The 20,862-nt window shown below is 39.4% G+C and overlaps 1 protein-coding gene across 1 annotated transcript in view; it reads left to right on the top strand.

Annotated features, from left to right (window-relative positions):
- The window catches only part of LOC145411652 (uncharacterized), a 159,723-nt gene that overhangs the window by 85,501 nt on the left and 53,360 nt on the right, over positions 1-20,862 (top strand). Inside the window, exons 7-10 of the mRNA XM_080281658.1 lie at positions 2,213-2,311; positions 4,291-4,389; positions 4,659-4,757; positions 10,793-10,891. Coding sequence (XP_080137784.1) covers positions 2,213-2,311; positions 4,291-4,389; positions 4,659-4,757; positions 10,793-10,891 — 396 coding nt within the window. The remainder of the gene's footprint in view (positions 1-2,212; positions 2,312-4,290; positions 4,390-4,658; positions 4,758-10,792; positions 10,892-20,862) is intronic.

Raw genomic sequence — 20,862 nt, 5'->3', positions numbered from 1 at the left:
TAAGTTAGGGAGAGCCATAAAAACTGCGAACAATTATGGGAAGGGAACGGTCACTGGTATGTTTACACGACCCTACTCAACCATCCCACACAGCTAGGCGGTCCTTTCATCCCAGATGTTTTCGCCGATATGTTTAAATGCTAAAGTAACATGCACCCTAACTTTATGTTTAAATTCTAATGTAACATGCCCCCTAATTTTCTTTCACGAATCATAGCAAATCACAAGATGGGTTTAGGGAGGCGGGGAAAAAGCCAGGTGTACCAGACGAATCTTTTCAAATCTGTAAGAAAAAGAAACTAACTTTACAACTTTGAAAAAATGGTTCCAAGGCCTGCCACGGGAGCACACAAATTTCTGAACTCACGAACATTGAGGATTTGAGGGGGGTAAACATACGATTTGCTGTAAGCAGTAAAAGCACCTTACCAAATCAGTTCATCCTGATAGTCTGTTATATTTTTCTGATTATTTTTGGGTTGGTAAATAAACATTTCTTGTTAAATCTTTCCCCGCTGTTTTCAGCTGTTCTGGTGTGACGACTCTTTGATTCGTTAACGTAATGGCAGAAGACACTGTTCTAATCTAAGTGTTTAAACCTGGCCTAACCTAGCTTAACTGCACCTAATAATGTAACCTAACCTAATCTTCTGCTGGGAAGATGGGAAATGAAGTCCACATTTGAGTACGATGAGTTTCATCCATTGTGCTGGAAACAATCATAGGTACAGCTTTAGAACGAGACGATACTAACAGGGAGGAAATTTTTCAGTAAGAAAACGTGATTTACCGAACTGAATATAGTCTGAAAAATACTGAAACAAGCTGGAGGAATATACATTGAACTGGAAAGGTCTTTCTGGTACTTAAAGTGTACATTTACCGGTAAATAAATCAGTCTAACAGTACAGTACTTGTGTTTCCGCCGGATTAATCGTGCTTTCGGACCAATCGGGCACCCCTTAACACCATATAGCCCGGATAATCGGGCTATCTCTGTGTATGTATATATATATATATATATATATATATATATATTATATATCTATATAAGTAATCCATCTAATATCCGAACACCCAATATCCGAACATCCCCACTAACCGGACATAATCGTCCTGGGATCCAATATTCCCAAAATGGGCCAAAAACCGCCAAAAATTTAAAAAAAATCTGACTTTTTTCCCTCCCGTAATTTGAAATTGCCGCCTGGCGCCAAACAGCTGTTACACCATGGTCCCTTCACCCCTTCCTTCCTCCCCCTCCCCCCTCCTCTATCAGGGTTGCCATTTGGTATTTTTCATTACCAAGTGTGGGCCAATTTGGTAATGAAAAATTCGTTTGGTAATGAATCAGAATAATGCATTACCAAATGGGTTTTTCACAAGTATGAGGATACACAGGATGGAGATGGTGAATTGTTTGCTCTCTCTGATTAATCTGCTACCCTACATAGCGTGAAAATAATCAACATGGTGTTAATTATAAGGAGAGTGATTACATGTATTTCCACTTGTATATATAATTAGAGAAGAATAAATGCTAGCTTTACGAATTTGGTAACGAAAAGATAAATTTGGTAATGAAAGTTGAGGAGATTGGTAATGTGGCTGTTGTGATCTGGCAACTCTGTTACCCTGCCATCATCAACAGTCACAGCCAAACTCCGATCGAGAGCAGATGCTTATAGCAATGCAAGCCACAGGTGCTTGTTTTTTGTGAATAAACAGTGAATAAACTGCAATACCTCACCACTAGAACACAGGGGAATTTGCAGTGTTGTGCAGTGTTAAGAAATTAGAATTTAGAGTGCTGAGGATTAACTGTGGACGGCAAACTGGCGGTTCAAACCAGTCCAGGAGCCAGGGACTTGTAAGTACCCAGAATGTTTAATATTGTATAAACTCACCTCTAAAACCTCATTTTATGGTTCTTTTGCATTTATTTCAGTCTTTTATGTTCCTTATTGGTGTGATTTGGGTCTTAAATAGGTGCAATGCATGTCCAGAGGGGGTTGTATAGGTGTTTTTCTGAGTTAGGGTCCATAAGTACAAGTCCAGGAGGCTGGAACCCAATACCCAGACAGGATCACTATCCGGACATGCCTTTGGCTCTATTATGTCGGATATTGGAGGGATTACTGTATGTATGTATATATATATATATATATATGTATATATATATATATTTATTTCTCTCTCTCTCTCTCTCCAGGTTTCACACCACTGTCAATTGCAGCAAATGCTGGTCATACAGGTGTGGTTAGACTGTTGCTGGCCAATGATGCAGACTGTAATATTTGTGACTATCAAGGTACCGTATCTGTGGCTCATTATATTGCTTAAAGGTACTGATTGGGGGAATGGATGAAAATTACAGTATAGGTACCAATGTGTATACCCACAAGATCTTTAGTGCTCCCATAAGTTTTGCATTATTTATAAGAAAAACTCAGTCCACACTGTATCTATGCCCATCATACACTGTCACATACATGTACTTCTGTGTCCCTTGTGATACCTACCCTCAGATAAATGGCAAGATCATACAGTAATCCCACATTTATCAGATAGCGCATTACCCAACATACATCATTATCTGGTAATGCAAAAAAAATCTTGCTGAAGTAAAGCAATGTCCATGTCGACTGCATTAACTGGCAGCATGCATGAAAACTGATTTTTCAAACCATCCCTTGCAACATCCCCGCTACCCACATGCCACCAATGATGCCCATCAAAACAAAGACCACTGTTTTCTCCACCTCAGCCACAGAGAAAAAGCCGTCTGATGTTGATGTGCATTAAGTTCATCATGGAGTTTGCAGCCATTGTTGCCATACCATAGCTTTAACAGGGACTTGTGCCGCTTGCCCTAGTGCTGTCATGTGTGTATGCATGGCTCCCCTTCCTACCAAGTGTGCAAGGAACATCCTGTCCCTCGAGAGGAAATGGGAGATAACCAGGGGATTCAATGAATGGTAGTAACTGAGTTGAACAGTAGAGCATTATGGCATCCCCTGCACCACCCTACATGACATTTAACCACATAGAGTCTACACCACCAAACACACTGGAATATTCAAACATAATCTTCTACTACTGTATGGTCAATATACAGTCAGTGTATATTTTACTGTAAAATACTATACTGTACTGCTGTCTTTAGTTTACTGCATTTTTCAGCATGAGATACTGTACATATACAATACTGTACAAAAATTCTGCATAATTCACTGTGGCAAGACTTTACTGTAAAGTACAGTACAGTACAGGGTTTTAAAGGGGTTATGTTTCTTGCAGATGGATTGAGGGAGTAGTACAACATTATTTGCCAAGATGCATTATCCAACAGGGCCTTGACTGAATTATGATGGCTTAACGGGGGATTACTGTTGTATCACATGTTTACAAAAGAATGCGCAATATTTCTTTACAATTGAAGGTCAGCGGTAGAGGATGAACAATCAGTTGTTCATATTCATGCCAGCTACTACTGTGATGTTGCTATTAGTTGTGGTGAGATATCACTGGGGAACCACCAGTACAGTACATTATTGTGACTGCACCAGATATGACCAATGCAAGTGCAACTACTGTACTCTGTAAGTATCTCTGTGTTTGTGAGATATTTTCACCCAAGTGTTTACCATTTACATAATTTTCAGGAATTTGGCAAAATTAAGTCTCTTTCTTTTTTCAGGTAGCATAATTTATTACTGTAGCAATACCCTGTACTCTCAAGCCATTCATGTACCCAAAGCAGAATTTTGTGTGTGTTGAGGTGCCTTTGAATATCCTCATTAGCAATATTACTGCTGTGGCTGATAAAGTTTCACCCTTCGGTCTTTTTGTATGAATGATTAGATTCTTTGTTGGATAGCCTTCCAAGCCTGAGATTAGATTCTTTGTTGGATAACCTCCCATGCTTGAGATTAGAATCTTTGTTGGATAACCTTCCAAGGCTGAGTATGTCATTTATATTGTATTCACTCTACCACAGGTCAATTTTATTCAGCCTAGACTTTTTTTTTTTAAATTTGAGGTTGAGGAATAGATAACCCCTTTACAATGGTACTACGCTGTCCTAAGCTGAATATAATATCTGGAGACAGCAAGAATAAAATTTAATATATGAAAGGATTAATATGTTCCTTAATAAAATCTTGTTCTATAAGACTGAATCAAAGAGGGATGTTCTGAGTTGGTAAAGAGAATTTTAGTCATTATCAGAATTAGTTTTCTCAAGTTGGTCTTGTGATGCACTACTTATGCAGAGCTTTCTTCTTTTAGGGTGGTCACCTCTCAAAAAAGCAGCCAAGAGGGGTCATACAAGAACTGTGCAACTGCTACAGGAGAATGGTGCCAATGTCAGCACTCCTGATGATGAAGGTTAATTATTTTCCTTAAGTACAAAGATGCATTTATAATCTACTCATGCTGTTTAGATGTGGAGGAGAGGGTACCTTGCAATGATAGAAAAATCTCCATTACCCCTTGCAGTATGATTATGCTATGATTATGCTTATTTAATTAGTTACTACCGGCTGATTTTATTCAGCACAAGAGAGACCTAGCGGGGAAAAAGTTGGAAAAACATTGTAGTTATAAACTAAGAACTTGACCTATACTGAGTGACGCTGTGATGATGTGCCCCTCAGGTTGGACACCACTCATATCTGCAGCACAAGAGGGTCACTTTAGATTGGTGCAGCTGCTGCTGGATGCTGGTGCTGATGTAAATGCTGCTACAAAGAAAGGTATGTTATAACGAAGGCTCATATTCAAGTCTTAGATCTGAATCTGATTACAGGCTGAGCACCAACAGTATAACAAACTCTGGGATTATTGATATGCAAACAAGGCTTTATACCATCTGTGCAATTCATAATGAGATTTAATGTCTGATATTTAATTTACTATGAGAGAGGGATTGATACTAGAATTAGGGGTGGTTGGGGTTCATTGCTCACATGAAATTCCTAAGGAGCAAGTGACTGGTCACTCTTGCCCTAACTGTCAGGGCTAAACAACATGGCACCAGGCCTCTTCACTTTAATGGAAAAAAGGGTTGATAGAATGATTAATATTAATATTATTATTATTGGTGGTACATGGGGGCGCTCACTATCCACTCACTCGATGAAGTGCTGCTCTCAGGTGACCGCCTTTTCCCCTCTTGCTTTTTTCCTTCCTTCCTCTTCTGTCTGTCTTTCATTCTTTCCTCTTCCTTCTGTGTATGGGTGATTCTACACTGAGTGACAAGCCAAATAGTTTCCTGTACACCAGTAAACCATTTACTAAGGTAGGTGGTAACCATATAACCAAATTATGGCACCTGGTGGTTTAGCGAGTAATTATGACGCTCCAGTCAGATTGAGCCTGTGCAGGTTTCTACCCAAAGGGTGTATGGAGCTTATTTTTCATGTAATGCCACTCAGGGATGAGTGAGGCTGGTCACTCTCATCTTAAATGTCAGGACCAACTTGCTTAGTCCTGGGCTCCTACGTTTCTTATGGGGATACACGGTATTAGATTATTATTATTATTATTATTGTTATTATTATTATAATTATTGTGTAGGTGGGGGCACTCACAATCCACTCATTCGATGTAAAGCTGTTTTGGGTGTCTACCCTTTCTTCTCTTCCTTCCCTCCTCTTCTGTCTTTCTTTACTTCATTCTTTCCTCTTCCTTCTGCCTATGGATAAATTTACACTCCCTCTTCTGTTTTTCTTTCTTTCATTCATTCCTCTTCCTTCTGCCTATGGGTGTCTCTACACTGAGTGGCAAGCCAAATGGTTTCCTGTACACCAGGAAACCATTTACTATGCTGGGTGATGACCATATATCCAGATTATGGCACCTGATGATTTGGTAAGTAACTACAGTGCTCCAATTAGATTGAGCTGGTGCAGGTTTATATCCAAGGGGTAGTTGGAGTTTATTAGTCATGTAATGCTACTCAGGGAGGAGTGAGGTTGGTCACTCTCATCCTAAATGTCAGGACCAGCTTGCCTAGCCTTGGGCTCTTACACTCCTCATGGGGCAACATAGGATTGGATGATGGATGAATGGATAATCATTGTAAGGGTAATATAAGGCTCAACTGAATTAGTCTTGCTTAGAGCCACATGGTTATGAGTACACATCAAAGCAATATCCAATTTCACGTAGCACGTGGTGGTACACACCAAAGATTCACATAATGTATACTACCTTCAGTTGACTCTACACTGTGTGACAGGCCTAATGGTTCCTTGTAGCCCTGAAAAAACATTTACTACACTGAATGGTAACCATATAACCAAATGGATGCCTGGTCATCTAGCAAGTTAAGGCATTCCAACCACATGTGGCTCATGAGGAACACTTAAAGGGTGGTTGGGGTGCATGCTCTCTTAATTCCACTTGGCTGAGCAGCTGGCCAGTCTTGCCAACAATGTCTGGACTAAGCAGCCTAGTCCTGGGCTCCTGATAATGCAATAACTGGATGGTTGATAGTGAGTGTTCGGGGGGGAGGGGAACACTGACTGGATAATTATTAGTGTGTTCTTACCTTACCTAATTGTTCTTACCTAATTGTATCTTTACAGGAATGAGTCAAGCTCGTACTGTCCCGTGTCTTAAACCATATTTATCGTACATATCCTTAAATTTGTGAATTGTTTTGGCACACACTATTTCATTCGGTAGTGCATCCATTGATCAATTGCTCTGTTTGGGAAACTGAATTTCCTTACGTCTTTATCACCTCTCTTCTTATGTAATTTTTTGCAGTGTCCTCTTGCTGATGCTTCTCCATATGTTAATTAATCATTTATGTCTATTTTCTCCTTTCCTGATATGCATTTATATAGCATTATCATGTCACCTCTTTTCCTTCTCTCCTGTAGTGTTGGTAGATTCAGTTTATTTAGTCTTTCTTCATAGCTTAGGTCCCTTAAGCTTGGTATCCATCTTGTAGCGGCCCTTTGAACTTTTTCAATCTTGTCTATGTGCTTTTTGAGATGAGGACTCCAGACTACTGATGCATATTCCAGGGTTGGTCTAATGAATGATGTTATTATCCTTCTTAGCATGTCTTCATTTATGTATGTGAATGCTATTCTCATATTTGCAAGCAGTGTATACATGTTCCATACCTTCTCACTGATGTGGTCAGCCGGAGATAGTCTGTTATTGATAATCACACCTAGGTCTTTCTCTCTTTCTGATGTGTATAGGGTTTTATTTCCTAACTTATAATCCCAATCAGGTCTTTTTCCACTTTTATCAAACTTGATTACATGACACTTGTCCACATTGAATTCCATTTGCCATGTACTACTCCATTCATGAAGTTTATTTAATTCTTCTTGTAGCTCTTTACAAGAGTCTGTGTTAGTAAGTCTCCTTTGTATTTTTGCATCATCTGCAAACATATTCAGATAGCTCTCATTTCCAGTGTTACTGTTTATATCATTTATATACACTAAAAACATGATTGGTGCCAGCACTAACCCTGTGGTACTCCACTAGTCACTTCTTTCCATGATGAGTAGTTTCCTCTTAGTACTGTCCTCATTTCTCTTTTTATGAGAAAGTCTTGCATCCAACAAAACAGTTTGCCTCGAATTCCTCCTTGATGGTAGTGTTTCCATAAAAGTCTTTGGTGTGGTACTGTGTCAAAAGCTTTCTTGAAATCTAAAAAGATACTGTCCACCCATCCTTCCCTTTCCTGTATTGTGTTTGTTACTCTGTCATAGTAGCTCAACAGATTAGTAACACATGATTTTCCTTTTCTGAAACCAAACTGTCTTTCTGTTATCATACTGTGTTCTTCTAGATGATTTACCCAAGCTTTTCTTATAAGTTTTTGTAATACCTTGCTTACAACACTGGTCAGTGATACTGGTCGGTAGTTGAGTGGATTTTGTCTATTTCCTTTCTTGAATAAGGGGACAATATTTGCTTTTTTCCAAATATCAGGTAGTTTACCTTGACTCAAGGATTTCTTGAAAATTAAAAATAATGGTTTACTTAACTCCTTTGCACATTCTCATAATACCCAACATGAAATTTCATCAGGACCACTTGCTTTTCCTCTGTCTAATCTACTTAACTCCTCCTGTATTACTTTTTCTGCTATTTGTATATCTGGTAGTATGTGTGGACATGCGTGTTCCACATAGTCCCTCTCAAAATTTTTTTCTTCTGTAAAAACTAATTGGAAATTCTTATTTAGTGCTTCACAAATATCTTTCTCATGTGTATAAGTGATTCCCTCATCCGTAATGGATTGTATTATATCTTTTACTTTAGTTTTGCTTCTGATGTAGCTGTAAAACAGCTTTGGTTGATCACTACTTTTATTTATTATATCCTCCTCAAACTGTTTTTGGGCTTCCCTCCTTATTCTTGTATAGTCGTTTCTTGCCTGTTTGTAATTATTATATGCCCTTTCACTATTGTGTCTTCTGTATCTATTCCACAACAAATCTCTTCTTTCTTTTGATTTTTTACATTCTGTATTGAACCATTTCTGTATTTTCTTATCTGCTTCTTTGTGCTGTGGGATGTACTTCTGGACTCCTATTTCATAAAATTCACAAAAATTTTTATATACAGCATTTAAATCTTGTCCTCTAAGCTCATTTTCCCAATGAACTTCTAAGAAATACTTCTTCAGGTCTTGATAATTTCCCTTTTTATAGTTTAGGCTCTTTTTGTAACTATCTTTGCTGTTTACTATGTCATATGCTATCCTGAAGTTATAATTTCGTACTGCATGATCGCTTTTGCCGAGTGGAGGGTGATATATTAAACTGTCAATATCATTTTCTTGCCTTGTAAATATTAGATCTAGCACTGAAGGTACATCAAGTCCTCTTTTTCTGGCGGTTTCCCTCACATGTTGCGTTAAGAAAAACTCTTGTACGAGATCCAGGAGCTTTTGGTCCCAACAGCTTTCTTGGCTATTTATATCTAGAGTATTCCAATTTATATTTGTATTGAAGTCCCCAGTTAGTATAATTCTTTCCGATTTCTCTTCCATTTTATGTAGCAATGATCTTAAACTCTGAATTGTACTCTCTGCCAGGTCCTCATATTCGTCCCTTTCCCATGTGTTTGATCTGGGTGGCATGTACAAATTGGCTACAATTACTTTACCTTCAGATGTGTCGATCTCTACTGCAATCAATTCTACTTGTGATGGTATATCTAGTTTTATTTCCTTGACTTTTAGATTTTTCGTAGTTAATATTATAATTCCTCCTCCTTTTTTTAAATATCTGTCTCTTCTCCATCTATTGTATTCCTCTAAGTTTAGTATGTCATTTGATATCCTTAGTATTATTTTTGTTTCAGTTAGGCATATTATTTGTGGTTCATTTTCTCTGACATAATCATTCATCTCTAGTAATTTAGATACCATTCCATCCACATTTGAGTACATCAACTTTATCATCTTGTTTATATACTTGTCATGACATGGTTCTACTACCTTCCTCCTTTTTCTTCCATCCTGTTTGTGTACCACTTTCGTACCTGCAATCCTATTACTTTGTAAAAAAATTTCTTCTTCTCCTCTTCTGATCTTCCCTCATTTTTTGTTTTTGCTTCCTCCCTTTTCTCTTTCAGTAGTTCCAGTTCCTCTTGTGTTAGGCATCTTTTTATCCATACATTTTTGAACTCCTCTTTTTCCTTAAGATTCTTTGCATTTTTTAGTATCTCTTCCACAGTGTTTACACTCTGGAAAGTCACCTTTAGAGGTCTTGTCTTGCTTTTCTCGTATTTCCCTAACCTTTTGTGTTCCTCTATGTCTTTACTACAGATTTCCTCTGATACTTCTTTCAGTAAGCTCATTACATTTGCCATCTCCTTTTTGTCTCTTGTGATCTTGTTTTTAACTTCTTCCTCTTCTATACCAGTGATTACTATTGATTTGTTTATCTCTACTGAATCTCTGACTAGCTTTGGATTGTTTAGGATTATTCTTTTCACTTCCTTTTTAATGCTTTTTTCCTCCACCCTTGTTTCTAAGTCTTTCTTAACTTTCACCATTTCAGCATACGTGGTTTCTACATCATTTTTGTAGCTTTGCACAGCTTCATTCACTTGTGTTATCTTCTCCTCAATATCACTGCTCTGGTCAATAAGACTGCTAACTTGCCTAATTGTCTCTATGTCATTTTTGAACTCTTCCATAACACTCTCGTGATTGACTACTGTACTTGCCATTTCACTCATTTTCTTCCTAAGTGTACTCAATTCCACTGTTAGTTCACTGATGGTTGTGTCTTTCTTATTGGCCTCCCTTCCTAGTTTTTCTATTTCTTCCTTTTGCAAGTGCATTTGCTTCTTTATTTCATCAATTTCATTTTTGAAAGCCATTTCTAGTTTGTTTACACGTTCAACCAGTCTATTGTGTGTGTGTGTGTGTGTGTGTGTGTGTGTGTGTGTGTGTGTGTGTGTGTGTGTGTGTGTGTGAGGGCTATGACCTGATTTGGTAGGAATATAACAAGAAAGTAGCCTCATTTACTACTGAATAATTGTCATCATCAGTGCCATGCATCCTACTGGGAACCCCTTGACAGAGGATGGCCACAAACCCTCTGGGCTACTTATGTTGACATATACCTCTTTCGCACTTAGACAGTCCACTTTTTTTTTCTTTTTCATTTACCAGTATACAGCTTCACTCTCTTCTTCCATACACATAAGGTCTGATTCTTTGAAATAATCTGTCTCATTATTGTATAATACCAGCCTTTGCCACAAAGTGACATTTTCTAATTACAAGTTTTTACAGGGTGGACTGCACTCTTACTGGCAGCAAAGAATAGCAAAGAGGATGTGGTGGCCTGTCTAGCACCTAGAGTCACTGATGTCAATGTCCAAGATGATGAAGGTAATTCAAATAGTACAGTATTGTATTATACTGCAGTTCTGCTGTTGGTATAGATGATCCACCATTCCTGGTAGGGAGTCATTTATGATTTCCATGACTCTGTTAGCTTAACTTTTGTGGCATGTTAAAAACATTATAAAATTTCACCCTTGTTGCTTATAATACAGCATCAGAGCTTAACAACACGATGTGTTTATATTTGTTTAAAAGTTAATGAGCTGCAGTTGGAAACTGATTTTAAAAGGTTGTAGAATATACAGTGTACAGAGTGTTTTACTAGGAATCCTTTAGGGCATGTGGTGATTCATTGCTGCTGGCAAATGAGAGAAAAGCAGAATGGTGGGATATAGAAGCAAAGAGCATAGTAAACAAAAGAAAGTAGTAGTTTGAGTGTATGTTAGAAATGAGTTCAGATGAAATGGGGAATGCACTGAGTGCTAAGGAGTATCAAGAAAAAAAATATGAAAAGGAGGAGTGGTAAGGATTATTAATGCTAATTTCCCAGATGATAGTGTCTGGGTTGAGGTGCAACAATGTAGGAATGAACCTGACAAAATGTGTTAGTATGAGGGATGAATATCCAAGAATGCCGGAGTTGAGAGAAACACTGGAAACCTGGAAAAACTGTTATAAATAAATTTAACAGAATTATACTGGTAGGTGAGAAAAATGACTGGAAAGACTACTATACTGTGGAGTAACTGTTCAGTACATTAGGTATTGCTTAAGAATGAAAAAAGTGATTGGCAAGATGTGATGGTAAATATAACTTGTGATCAATGATGAACAAAGCATTTTTGGAGTGACAGGGAGTGCATGACTCTGATACATGTAGTAAGGCATCTGATGGAGAAAGCATAAAGAAAAGTACTGTAACTATCAGTCTTTAATTATCTAAAAACCACATGACAAAGTGAATGGGACTGAATTATGGAAAGTGTTACCACAGTCTGATGTGGAAGGTAAACTACTAAACAGTGTAAAGAGTTACTATGATAGCAACAAAACATGTGCATGGGTGAGTGGGTCAGTAGCTGCTGATCAAAAGTGTATGACCTCCCCATGGACATTCAGTATGTAAGTGGATGGATTTTTGACAGGTCAACAGACTAGGAACAAAGGGAACTAGTAGGATACAAAAACCCACACTGGCAGACGAAAAAAGATGTATTCAAACAGTTTCGGCGACAGCTGTAGATCCACTGAAGAGGGCGACAGCTGTTGCTGAAACTGTTTGAATACATCTTTTTTCGTCTGCCAGTGTGGGTTTTTGTATCCTATTTCATGGTCACGATACTGTGACTCTTCAGCCGGAAAGGGAACTAGTGATGACAAAAATGAAAGGTGAAACATGGATTATTCTTCACATAATATATATATATATATATATATATATATACATGGAGGGTGAAAGACTGACAAAGAGAGTGTACATAAGTGAGGTGGAGGGGGGAAGAGGGAGGGGGAGGCCGAGGATGAGATGGAGGGATGGGGTGGAGAGGTATATGAGAGAGGAGGGTGTGAGTTGGGAGCAGGGCAGTGAAATGGCAGGGGACAGGGCGACTTGGAGGCGATTTGCTTGTGGCCACCCCAAACGGGATTGAGGCATCTGGCAATATCTATCTATCTATCTATCTATCTATTGCCAGACGCCATAATCCTATATATAAACCTATCGTTAGGCGAGGTATCGTATCTTGGAGTAGATTTAACATGTAAAGTATTGGGATGCGTTTTTGAGTCGTGGGTTTCACCCCAACCAAGTCCTAAACCCACCAAAATGAGTCCAAAAACAAGTTTAAAGCCAATTTAAATGGCCTAACAGCTGTAAAAGACATTAACCTACGCCTAACACAAGTAAATAACTCACTAAAACCAACAAATAAAATCTGAAAATCATCAAATATAAGTCCGCAAAAAATCAAGCTTAGTAAACTGTACCCCAAAATGACAATGTTCACTCCACCTATGGCTAAAACACATTAAGTCTAAAAACAGCTTATAAATCAACCTAAACACACAATTTTAGCCTAAAATATCGAAATTGGAAAAAAAAAAAAAAAAAAAAAAAAAAAAAGTTAACTGGGGATTGGCCATTGTTTGCCAGGGTATGGTGGCATTTCTACCTCCAACGTTAAACCAGGGTATCGCATCTAGAAGCATCGTATATCAAGGTGTACCTTGTCACGAATCAATTCGCGACATTTCCCTTTTGTGAGAAGTCACGAACTATTAGTGGAAAACTCACTGTGTATCGCTCAGTTAACCGTTTCTCTCTCCATTTCGGAGTATACTTTTCAAAACATTCATCACTTTCAAAAGTGACCGATTTAATGCACGTCACTACGTGCGCTACTGAGCGATACTATTGTTTCTTTATCGTTCGCCTCTGCTTGCCTAAACCGTTAGCCACGCCTTCTTCTGGTAGCTTGTGCGTCCTGTCTATACATTATTTGAATTCAGTCTAGTGTTTGCTGTGACGGAGAGAGGTCCTGTGCCAGCAGTGTGAGAGGTCAGCTAGTACCCAAACTCCACTTCACAGTTAATCCAGTCCTCCCACCCCCCGGGTGATACATAGCATTCATCGACCAGTATTTCCTTTTGTATAATCCTAGTTTTAAGAGCTTAGTTAAGGTGTTTTTCCTAGGCGTAAGTATTTAGCTTTTGTGAGAGTGAGTGAGTGCGTCTCATTAATTTGATCTGAATTGTAACGTTAAATTTATTTTTTTGTAATCAATATATTTAACAGTTCCTTTCTTGAGCTCAGTGTAAAATAAAATCTTGTTTCATTTCTCCAAATTAAGCTTATTTTCCATATAGCTCCTAGCTTGAATAAACGTTTACTATTCATAACTGGTACTTAGACCAGTCTTGTTGTATTAACTTAAAATCCGTTGTGCCATAGGAGTTAATGCATCAGCAAGGACCTGATTATTATTATTAGTATTAGTTATTTATTGTCAGGGGTGAAATAACTTTCTCCAGAGGCTAACAGTACAGTAATTCAGCAATTGTGAGTAATTAGTCTCTGCTGTGTACTGTTGAGAAAGTTTATAAATTCTCGTTCTTAGAGAATCGTAGCAAGTCAGCGTAAAGTAATCGTTGCTTGATGTAGCAAGACAATCATTGTCTCTGCTCTTCAATATTATTGAATATTAATATCAATCATATAATATTTAAGCATTTATTTTAAAAACACAGTGATATCATAAAAACCCCGTGACAATTGCCGACCTCATTCCAGGATATTAACTCCTAGCTATAAAGCTATTCACGAGATAGTGCTCACTCATTCATATTTAGGTATTTATTATTAAAGTTTATAGGCACAAGCTTACTGGTGTTTACCCTTAATTTAGCAAGTGAATTTTTGCTTTATTAATCAATAGAGTACTTAACTCTAGTTTATTCTTGGTAACGCCAGACGATTTTATTCGCTTCTGGGAAGTCAGCGTACCCATTGTGTTTATTATTGAGTCTTCCCAGTCATTTGCATTTTTGCTTTAATTTTTGCCAGTTAACTAGATAAGACTGGTCACCACTAGCTTGTGTCTGTATTCTTTATTTGTATCATTAGTATTCGTCGCTAAGCAGTCAGTACTCAGTTTCGGTTACTTAGTAAATTGAGCTAACGCCATGGCAGCCAGTGCTTATGTACAGGAAGCCAAAGATATGGGTCTCACTGACCCAGAGAAAATACAGAGTTACGTTCTCTCACGGTTTAATTACGAGCAAGAACGTGAGAAAGACGCTCGTGAACGTGAGCGAGAACAACGCGAATACGAGCGAGAACAGTGCGAATATGAGCGAGAACAGCGCGAATATGAGCGAGAACAGCGCGAATATGAGCGAGAACAGCGTGAACACGAACAAAAACAACGCGAGCTCGAGTTAGAAAAAGAGCAACAACAGCGCAAACACGAGCTAGTACAAGAGCGAGAACAGCGCGAATACGAGCGTGAACAATGAGACAAAGAACGAGAACATGAACTTGAAGTGCTGAAGCTCAAGCGAGATTCCTTGGCTTCAGACACGTCTGGTGCAGTTGGTCCAAGCTCCACGAGCGTTCTCCCTGCACATGTCCTGCCGACCCCACGCATCAAGCTTCCTTCATACAAGGAAAGCAAGCGAATCGAGCCGTACATAGCTCGTTTTGAGGACATGGCAGACATGTATCAACTGGATGAGGCAGCTAAGCGGCTTCAGTTCCTTAGCCTATTTGAGGGCCCTGCCCTCGATATTCTCCACAGAATTCGTGGAGACAATCTCACATACGAGATGATGAAAGCTGCACTCATTAAGGCGTATGGTCTCACAGTAGACGACACCAAAGTTCAGTTCATGCGAGCTCGTCTCCAAGACAAGGAGACAGCTGTTCAGTTCCTTGATCGTCTCACAGCTTACTTAAATGAGTGGATGGAGAAAGATGAAACTCCTTCCACGCGTGAGGGGATAATTGACCTTATGCTGCGTACACAGCTAGAGAGGTCGTGGCCTGCTGAGCTCATAGCACAGCTTAAGATCTGCCAGGTGAAAGATGCCAGCCAAATGGCAGAGAAGGCTGACGCATTCTTTACTGCATACGGGTATCAAGCTCGTAAGCAAAACACCTGGAGCAGAAAAGATACTGCCAAGTCTGGGAAGCTGTCTCAGACTGAATCCCAGCAACAAGGCCATTCTCAGAGTAATGGCCAAGGTCCAAAACCGCAGTGGAAAACACTCAGAAACCTGAGTGGAAGAGGTACAACAAGTACCCTAACCAGCAGCAGTATCAGCCACGTAACTGACCGTCGGGACAAACTTTTTCACCACCAGCTCAAAAGAGGCAGGAAGCGAACGCAGCCTTCATTCCTCAGCAGCAGCACGGTGGTCACATCCCTACCAGTGTGGGTACTTCCCCACAGTTCACTAGTCCCACAGTGACAGTGAACCCCCCTCCACAGATGGCCAATGTTCCATCTTCCCAATATAATCCACAAGGCACAATGTTCGCCGCATCAATTCAGCAGCCTCACGAGTGGCTAGCTGCTTCCACCACAGGTGACAGTACCTTCCTTGTACAGCCAGGGTTTGTGGGAGGCATTCCTGTGAAGGTCCTGAGAGATAATGGTTCCTCAGGTTGCTCTGTCAAGCAGAGTCTAGTTCGGCCTGAGCAGTATACAGGTCGGCAGATCCATGCAAGCCTTATTGATGGATCAGTGAGATTGTTCCCTGAGGCATGTATCCAGGTGGCATCTCCATTTTATACTGGTACGACACTCGCAGTTGTCATGCCAGAGCCTCTATTTGACCTTATAGTAGGCAGTATTATTGGAGTCAAGGATAGTTGCTCCGATGACGCTACTCAGACTTCGGCTGCTGCGGTAACATGAGCCATGACTGAGGCTCCAGACTGTGTCACCCCAGTGATCATTGAATCGCTGCAAGATCTGATGTGTAGTCAACTTGTTGTGCAAGAACAACATTCTGACCCGACACTTGCTGCCGTGCGGAACAAACAAAAGGGTTGAGTGATTAAGTATTCACGGGGAGGTCGAGCCAAGTTCCTTCACAAACAAGGACGGCTCTACCGTGAGTCACGAACACCCGAGGGCGAGGTTCGACTGCAGTTTGTCGTTCCCGCCAAGTACCGCCTAGCAGTGTTACAATGGGGTCATTGTTCAGCCTCAGGAGGTCACTTGGACAAAAGGAAGACCCAGGGCCGTATCTGAGCTGACTTTTTCTGGCCAGGGATGGGACGGGACATAGATAGTTTTGTCCGTTCCTGTAGTGTGTCAAAGTATCACCACTAATCAGGGACATGCCCTTCCTGTGCCATTTGTAACCACACCCGCAATCTCTGAGTCAGTTGAGAGACAGGGTAGTGGTGAAGTGGGTGCAGACCAGATGTCTCGCCCATTGGCTCCACAGGACACAGCATGTCCAGGGCCTGTACATACATATTATGTACCGTAGGTTAAGGGGGAAGTTGAGAGGCGACTCGAGGCTATGGAAGACCTGAGTTTGCACAAGGATTCTCAGCTTCCCGGTACTAATGTATGTACCGTAGGTTAAGGGGAAAGTTGAGAGGCGACTTGAGGCTATGGAAGACCCAAGTTTGCACAAGGATTCTTAGCTTCCCGGTACTAATATAAGTACTGTAGGTTAAGGGGGAAGTTCGAGAGAGAACTCCGAAGAGGCGACTTGAGGCTATGGAAGACCCGAGTTTGCACAAGGATTCTCAGCTCCCCGATACTAATATAAGTATTGTAGGTTAAGGGGGAAGTGAGAAGTCTGCAGAGGCGACTTGAGGCTATGGAAGACCCAAGTTTGCGCAAGGATTCTCAGCTTCCCGATATTAATATAAGTACTGTAGGTTAAGGCACAGGTTGAGGACCCGTGTGCAGTTCGAGGCTATGGAAGACCCGAGTTTGCACAAGGATTCTCAACTTGCCGACACTAATCGTGTGCTATAATTAACGGCAACCTCGAATGTACTGATTGCTAGGCAGAGAGAGTAATTGTACGTAATAAGAATTTTGTCTCATTGACACTTTTGATGCTCCACCTCAATTGGTTTTGCAGGTTCAGCAATGGGTGTAGCAGCTTTGCTGTGCGGGCCAGCTGATCGTCTGCCGCACGCTGCCGCCTCTTCTCTGCCTTCGTCGTCGCCATATTATTATTATTTACTATGTCATTTTACACGTAGGTACAGTTACACTACAACTGTCACACCTACACCGTGTATTACATACACCACGCTACACAACAATTAGTTGTCAGTGTAAATGTAGCGAATTTTCGCTCAGTTTGACCTGAGTACAGGATTTTCACCATCGTCACGGAGTTTTTCCCTCAAGCTTGCTTCTATTAACGTAAATACGAGGTTTTTTCGCTCACTGACGACTGCGACTTTCTCCTGTAGCAGGATAGCACACACACCACAGTGTGAATCTTGTGTGAATGACTTAGGATGTGTACATATATGTATATATATATATATATCCACAAATTTTTTCCCATAAGGAAAAAATTTAATTTCGTAGGGGCGTAATGTCACGAATCAATTCGCGACATTTCCCTTTTGTGAGAAGCCACGAACTATTAGTGGAAAACTCACTGTGTATCACTCAGTTAACCGTTTCTCTCTCCATTTCGGAGTATACTTTTCAAAACATTCGTCACTTTCAAAAGTGACCGATTTAATGCACGTCACTAAGTGCGCTACTGAGCGATACTATTGTTTCTTTATCGTTCGCCTCTGCTTGCCTAAACCGTTAGCCACGCCTTCTTCTGGTAGCTTGTGCATCCTGTCTATACATTATTTGAATTCAGTCTAGTGTTTGCTGTGACGGAGAGAGGTCCTGTGCCAGCAGTGTGAGAGGTCAGCTAGTACCCAAACTCCACTTCACAGTTAATCCAGTCCTCCCACCCCCCGGGTGATACATAGCATTCATCGACAGGTATTTCCTTTTGTATAATCCTAGTTTTAAGAGCTTAGTTAAGGTGTTTTTCCTAGGCGTAAGTATTTAGCTTTTGTGAGAGTGAGTGAGTGCGTCTCATTAATTTGATTTGAATTGTAACGTTAAATTTATTTTTTTGTAATCAATAAATTTAACAGTTCCTTTCTTGAGCTCAGTGTAAAGTAAAATCTTGTTTCATTTCTCCAAATTAAGCTTATTTTCCATATAGCTCCTAGCTTGCATAAATGTTTACTATTCATAACTGGTACTTAGACCAGTCTTGTTGTATTAACTTAAAATCCGTTGTGCCATAGGAGTTAATGCATCAGCAAGGACCTGATTATTATTATTAGTATTAGTTATTTATTGTCAGGGGTGAAGTAACTTTCTCCAGAGGCTAACAGTACAGTAATTCAGCAATTGTGAGTAATTAGTCTCTGCTGTGTACTGTTGAGAAAGTTTATAAATTCTCGTTCTTAGAGAATCGTAGCAAGTCAGCGTAAAGTAATCGTTGCTTGATGTAGCAAGACAATCATTGTCTCTGCTCTTCAATATTATTGAATATTAATATCAATCAAATAATATTTAAGCATTTATTTTATAAACACAGTGATATCATAAAAACCCCGTGACATACCTGTAAAAGATTGTAAACCGAAGAAAGAGTGTGAACATCTGATGATGATGGTGATGTACATGTATTGATGACCACATGTAAGCTACCAGTGTTTTTGTGTCTGTACTGTACATGATGCCCAAATCTGAGTGTAATTTCAGAATGAATATTTAGCATGGCAGAAGACACTGACAAAAAGGTGTTCCTCACTTCCACCAGAACACCTTCAATGCTAAGCTTTTCCAAGTAAAATAAACTTGACTGAAGATTGTCTTAAAATCTGGAACAGCGTGACATTTTTAGAGTGCGTAATGTGAGCCACTACAATATACTATACTACCCACATGCAGTACATGGATGGCATACACTAAACTTTGTCATTCATGTTTTATTTAATTGAATGTACTATAGTTTAAATCACAATATATACTGAGACAGTCCTTGACTATTACCGAGTTAAATCCAGTCACGGGGATTAGAGTAAGAATATTTTTTATACGCATGCATTAACTCTGGTCTGGCCTGGAGTTGGCTAATGAACAAATGTTACATACTTTTAAGAATAAATGTTTCATTTTACAGCTAATGGCAGACCAATCAAGATTATGCACACAATACATTCAAATATAAATACAGTACAGTACTGTGTTTTATAATTTGGGTAATGACCATAAGTTTACATATGTTATGCATTAAATATATCATTAATTACCAAGATTTGGCTTAGTTCTTACAAGCTGAAAGGTTATTTGTTTACTAATTGCCTAATGCTGGAGTGTTACAAGCATTCAGGGCAGCACAAAAGTTACAGTATCTTCTTTACGTTGTTTCCTATTATTTTGTCAATGGCAAAGATGTTACTTGCTTTCAAGTATTAATGTGTCTTAATAACATTTTAAAATATAAATGTACATCAGTAGTACACCTATCACTTTAAAGCTTAATATAAAATGTAAATAAAGCTAAAGGAATTGTGATATTTCAATGTAACTCTATATATTATTATACAGTATATAATTCTACAAACAATCAGTATTCTTCATGTTAGCTAAACAAGATTAGATCTGCACGTTACTACCACATTTAACACTAAAATCCTAAACTCATCAATGACCACTGGCATTGTGCTACTGTAAATGTGCCCATGACATTGAATTAGTGCAAATTATAGAAAACTGCAAACAATTATGGGAAGGGAACAATGGTCACTGGTATGTTTACCCAACCCTACTCTACCATCCCAAGCACTCACGTGGTCACTATTTCTCAGATGTTTTGCTGACAGGTTTACATGTTAATGCCACATGCGCAGTGAATTTTTAAGTTTTATTATACCTTCCGCAAATCATGGCAAATCACAAGATAGGTTTAGGAAGTTAAAAAACACAATGCTAGGTGTGCCAGATGATTCTCTTCACATCTGTAAGAAAAAGAAATTGATTTTAGAACTCTGAAAAAATGGTCCTGGGGCCGACCAGGGGAGCCCGCAAATTTCTGAACCCACAGCCATTGAGGAGTTAAAATCCAAGAAAGGCAGTGATATTTGAGTTGTGTATATTTATAATTATTTACACTTTATTGGAAAGTATTAGAAAAATTAAACGAAATTGAATTTCTGCTCACAGCTCTTGTACCACTGAGAGTAAACATGAAGCCTAAGCTATGCCACTGATGGAACACTGCCAGTGAATGCTGCATGTATACTGCCTTATTTGCAATTTCCTACCTGTCCACTACAGCTCCTTGACAGAAGAGTGCTGTGTAGGTATTGTTTTTGTGTCAAACCACAGCAATATAATACAGTACTCTCATTATCCATTGTTGTAATGTTCGGTGCTGCTGGCTCGGCTCTATTAAGGCAATATCCAGTGAAATTATGCAATATCCAGTGCTGAAATGGGATGTAACACGGG

This window comes from Coenobita brevimanus, chromosome 90, assembly GCF_032717465.1.
Source record: "Coenobita brevimanus isolate Jiangsu-jjx chromosome 90, ASM3271746v2, whole genome shotgun sequence".
NCBI classification, from domain to species: Eukaryota; Metazoa; Arthropoda; class Malacostraca; order Decapoda; family Coenobitidae; genus Coenobita; species Coenobita brevimanus.
Note: the sequence above shows the minus strand (reverse complement) of the source record. Positions and strands in the feature narration are given on the sequence as shown.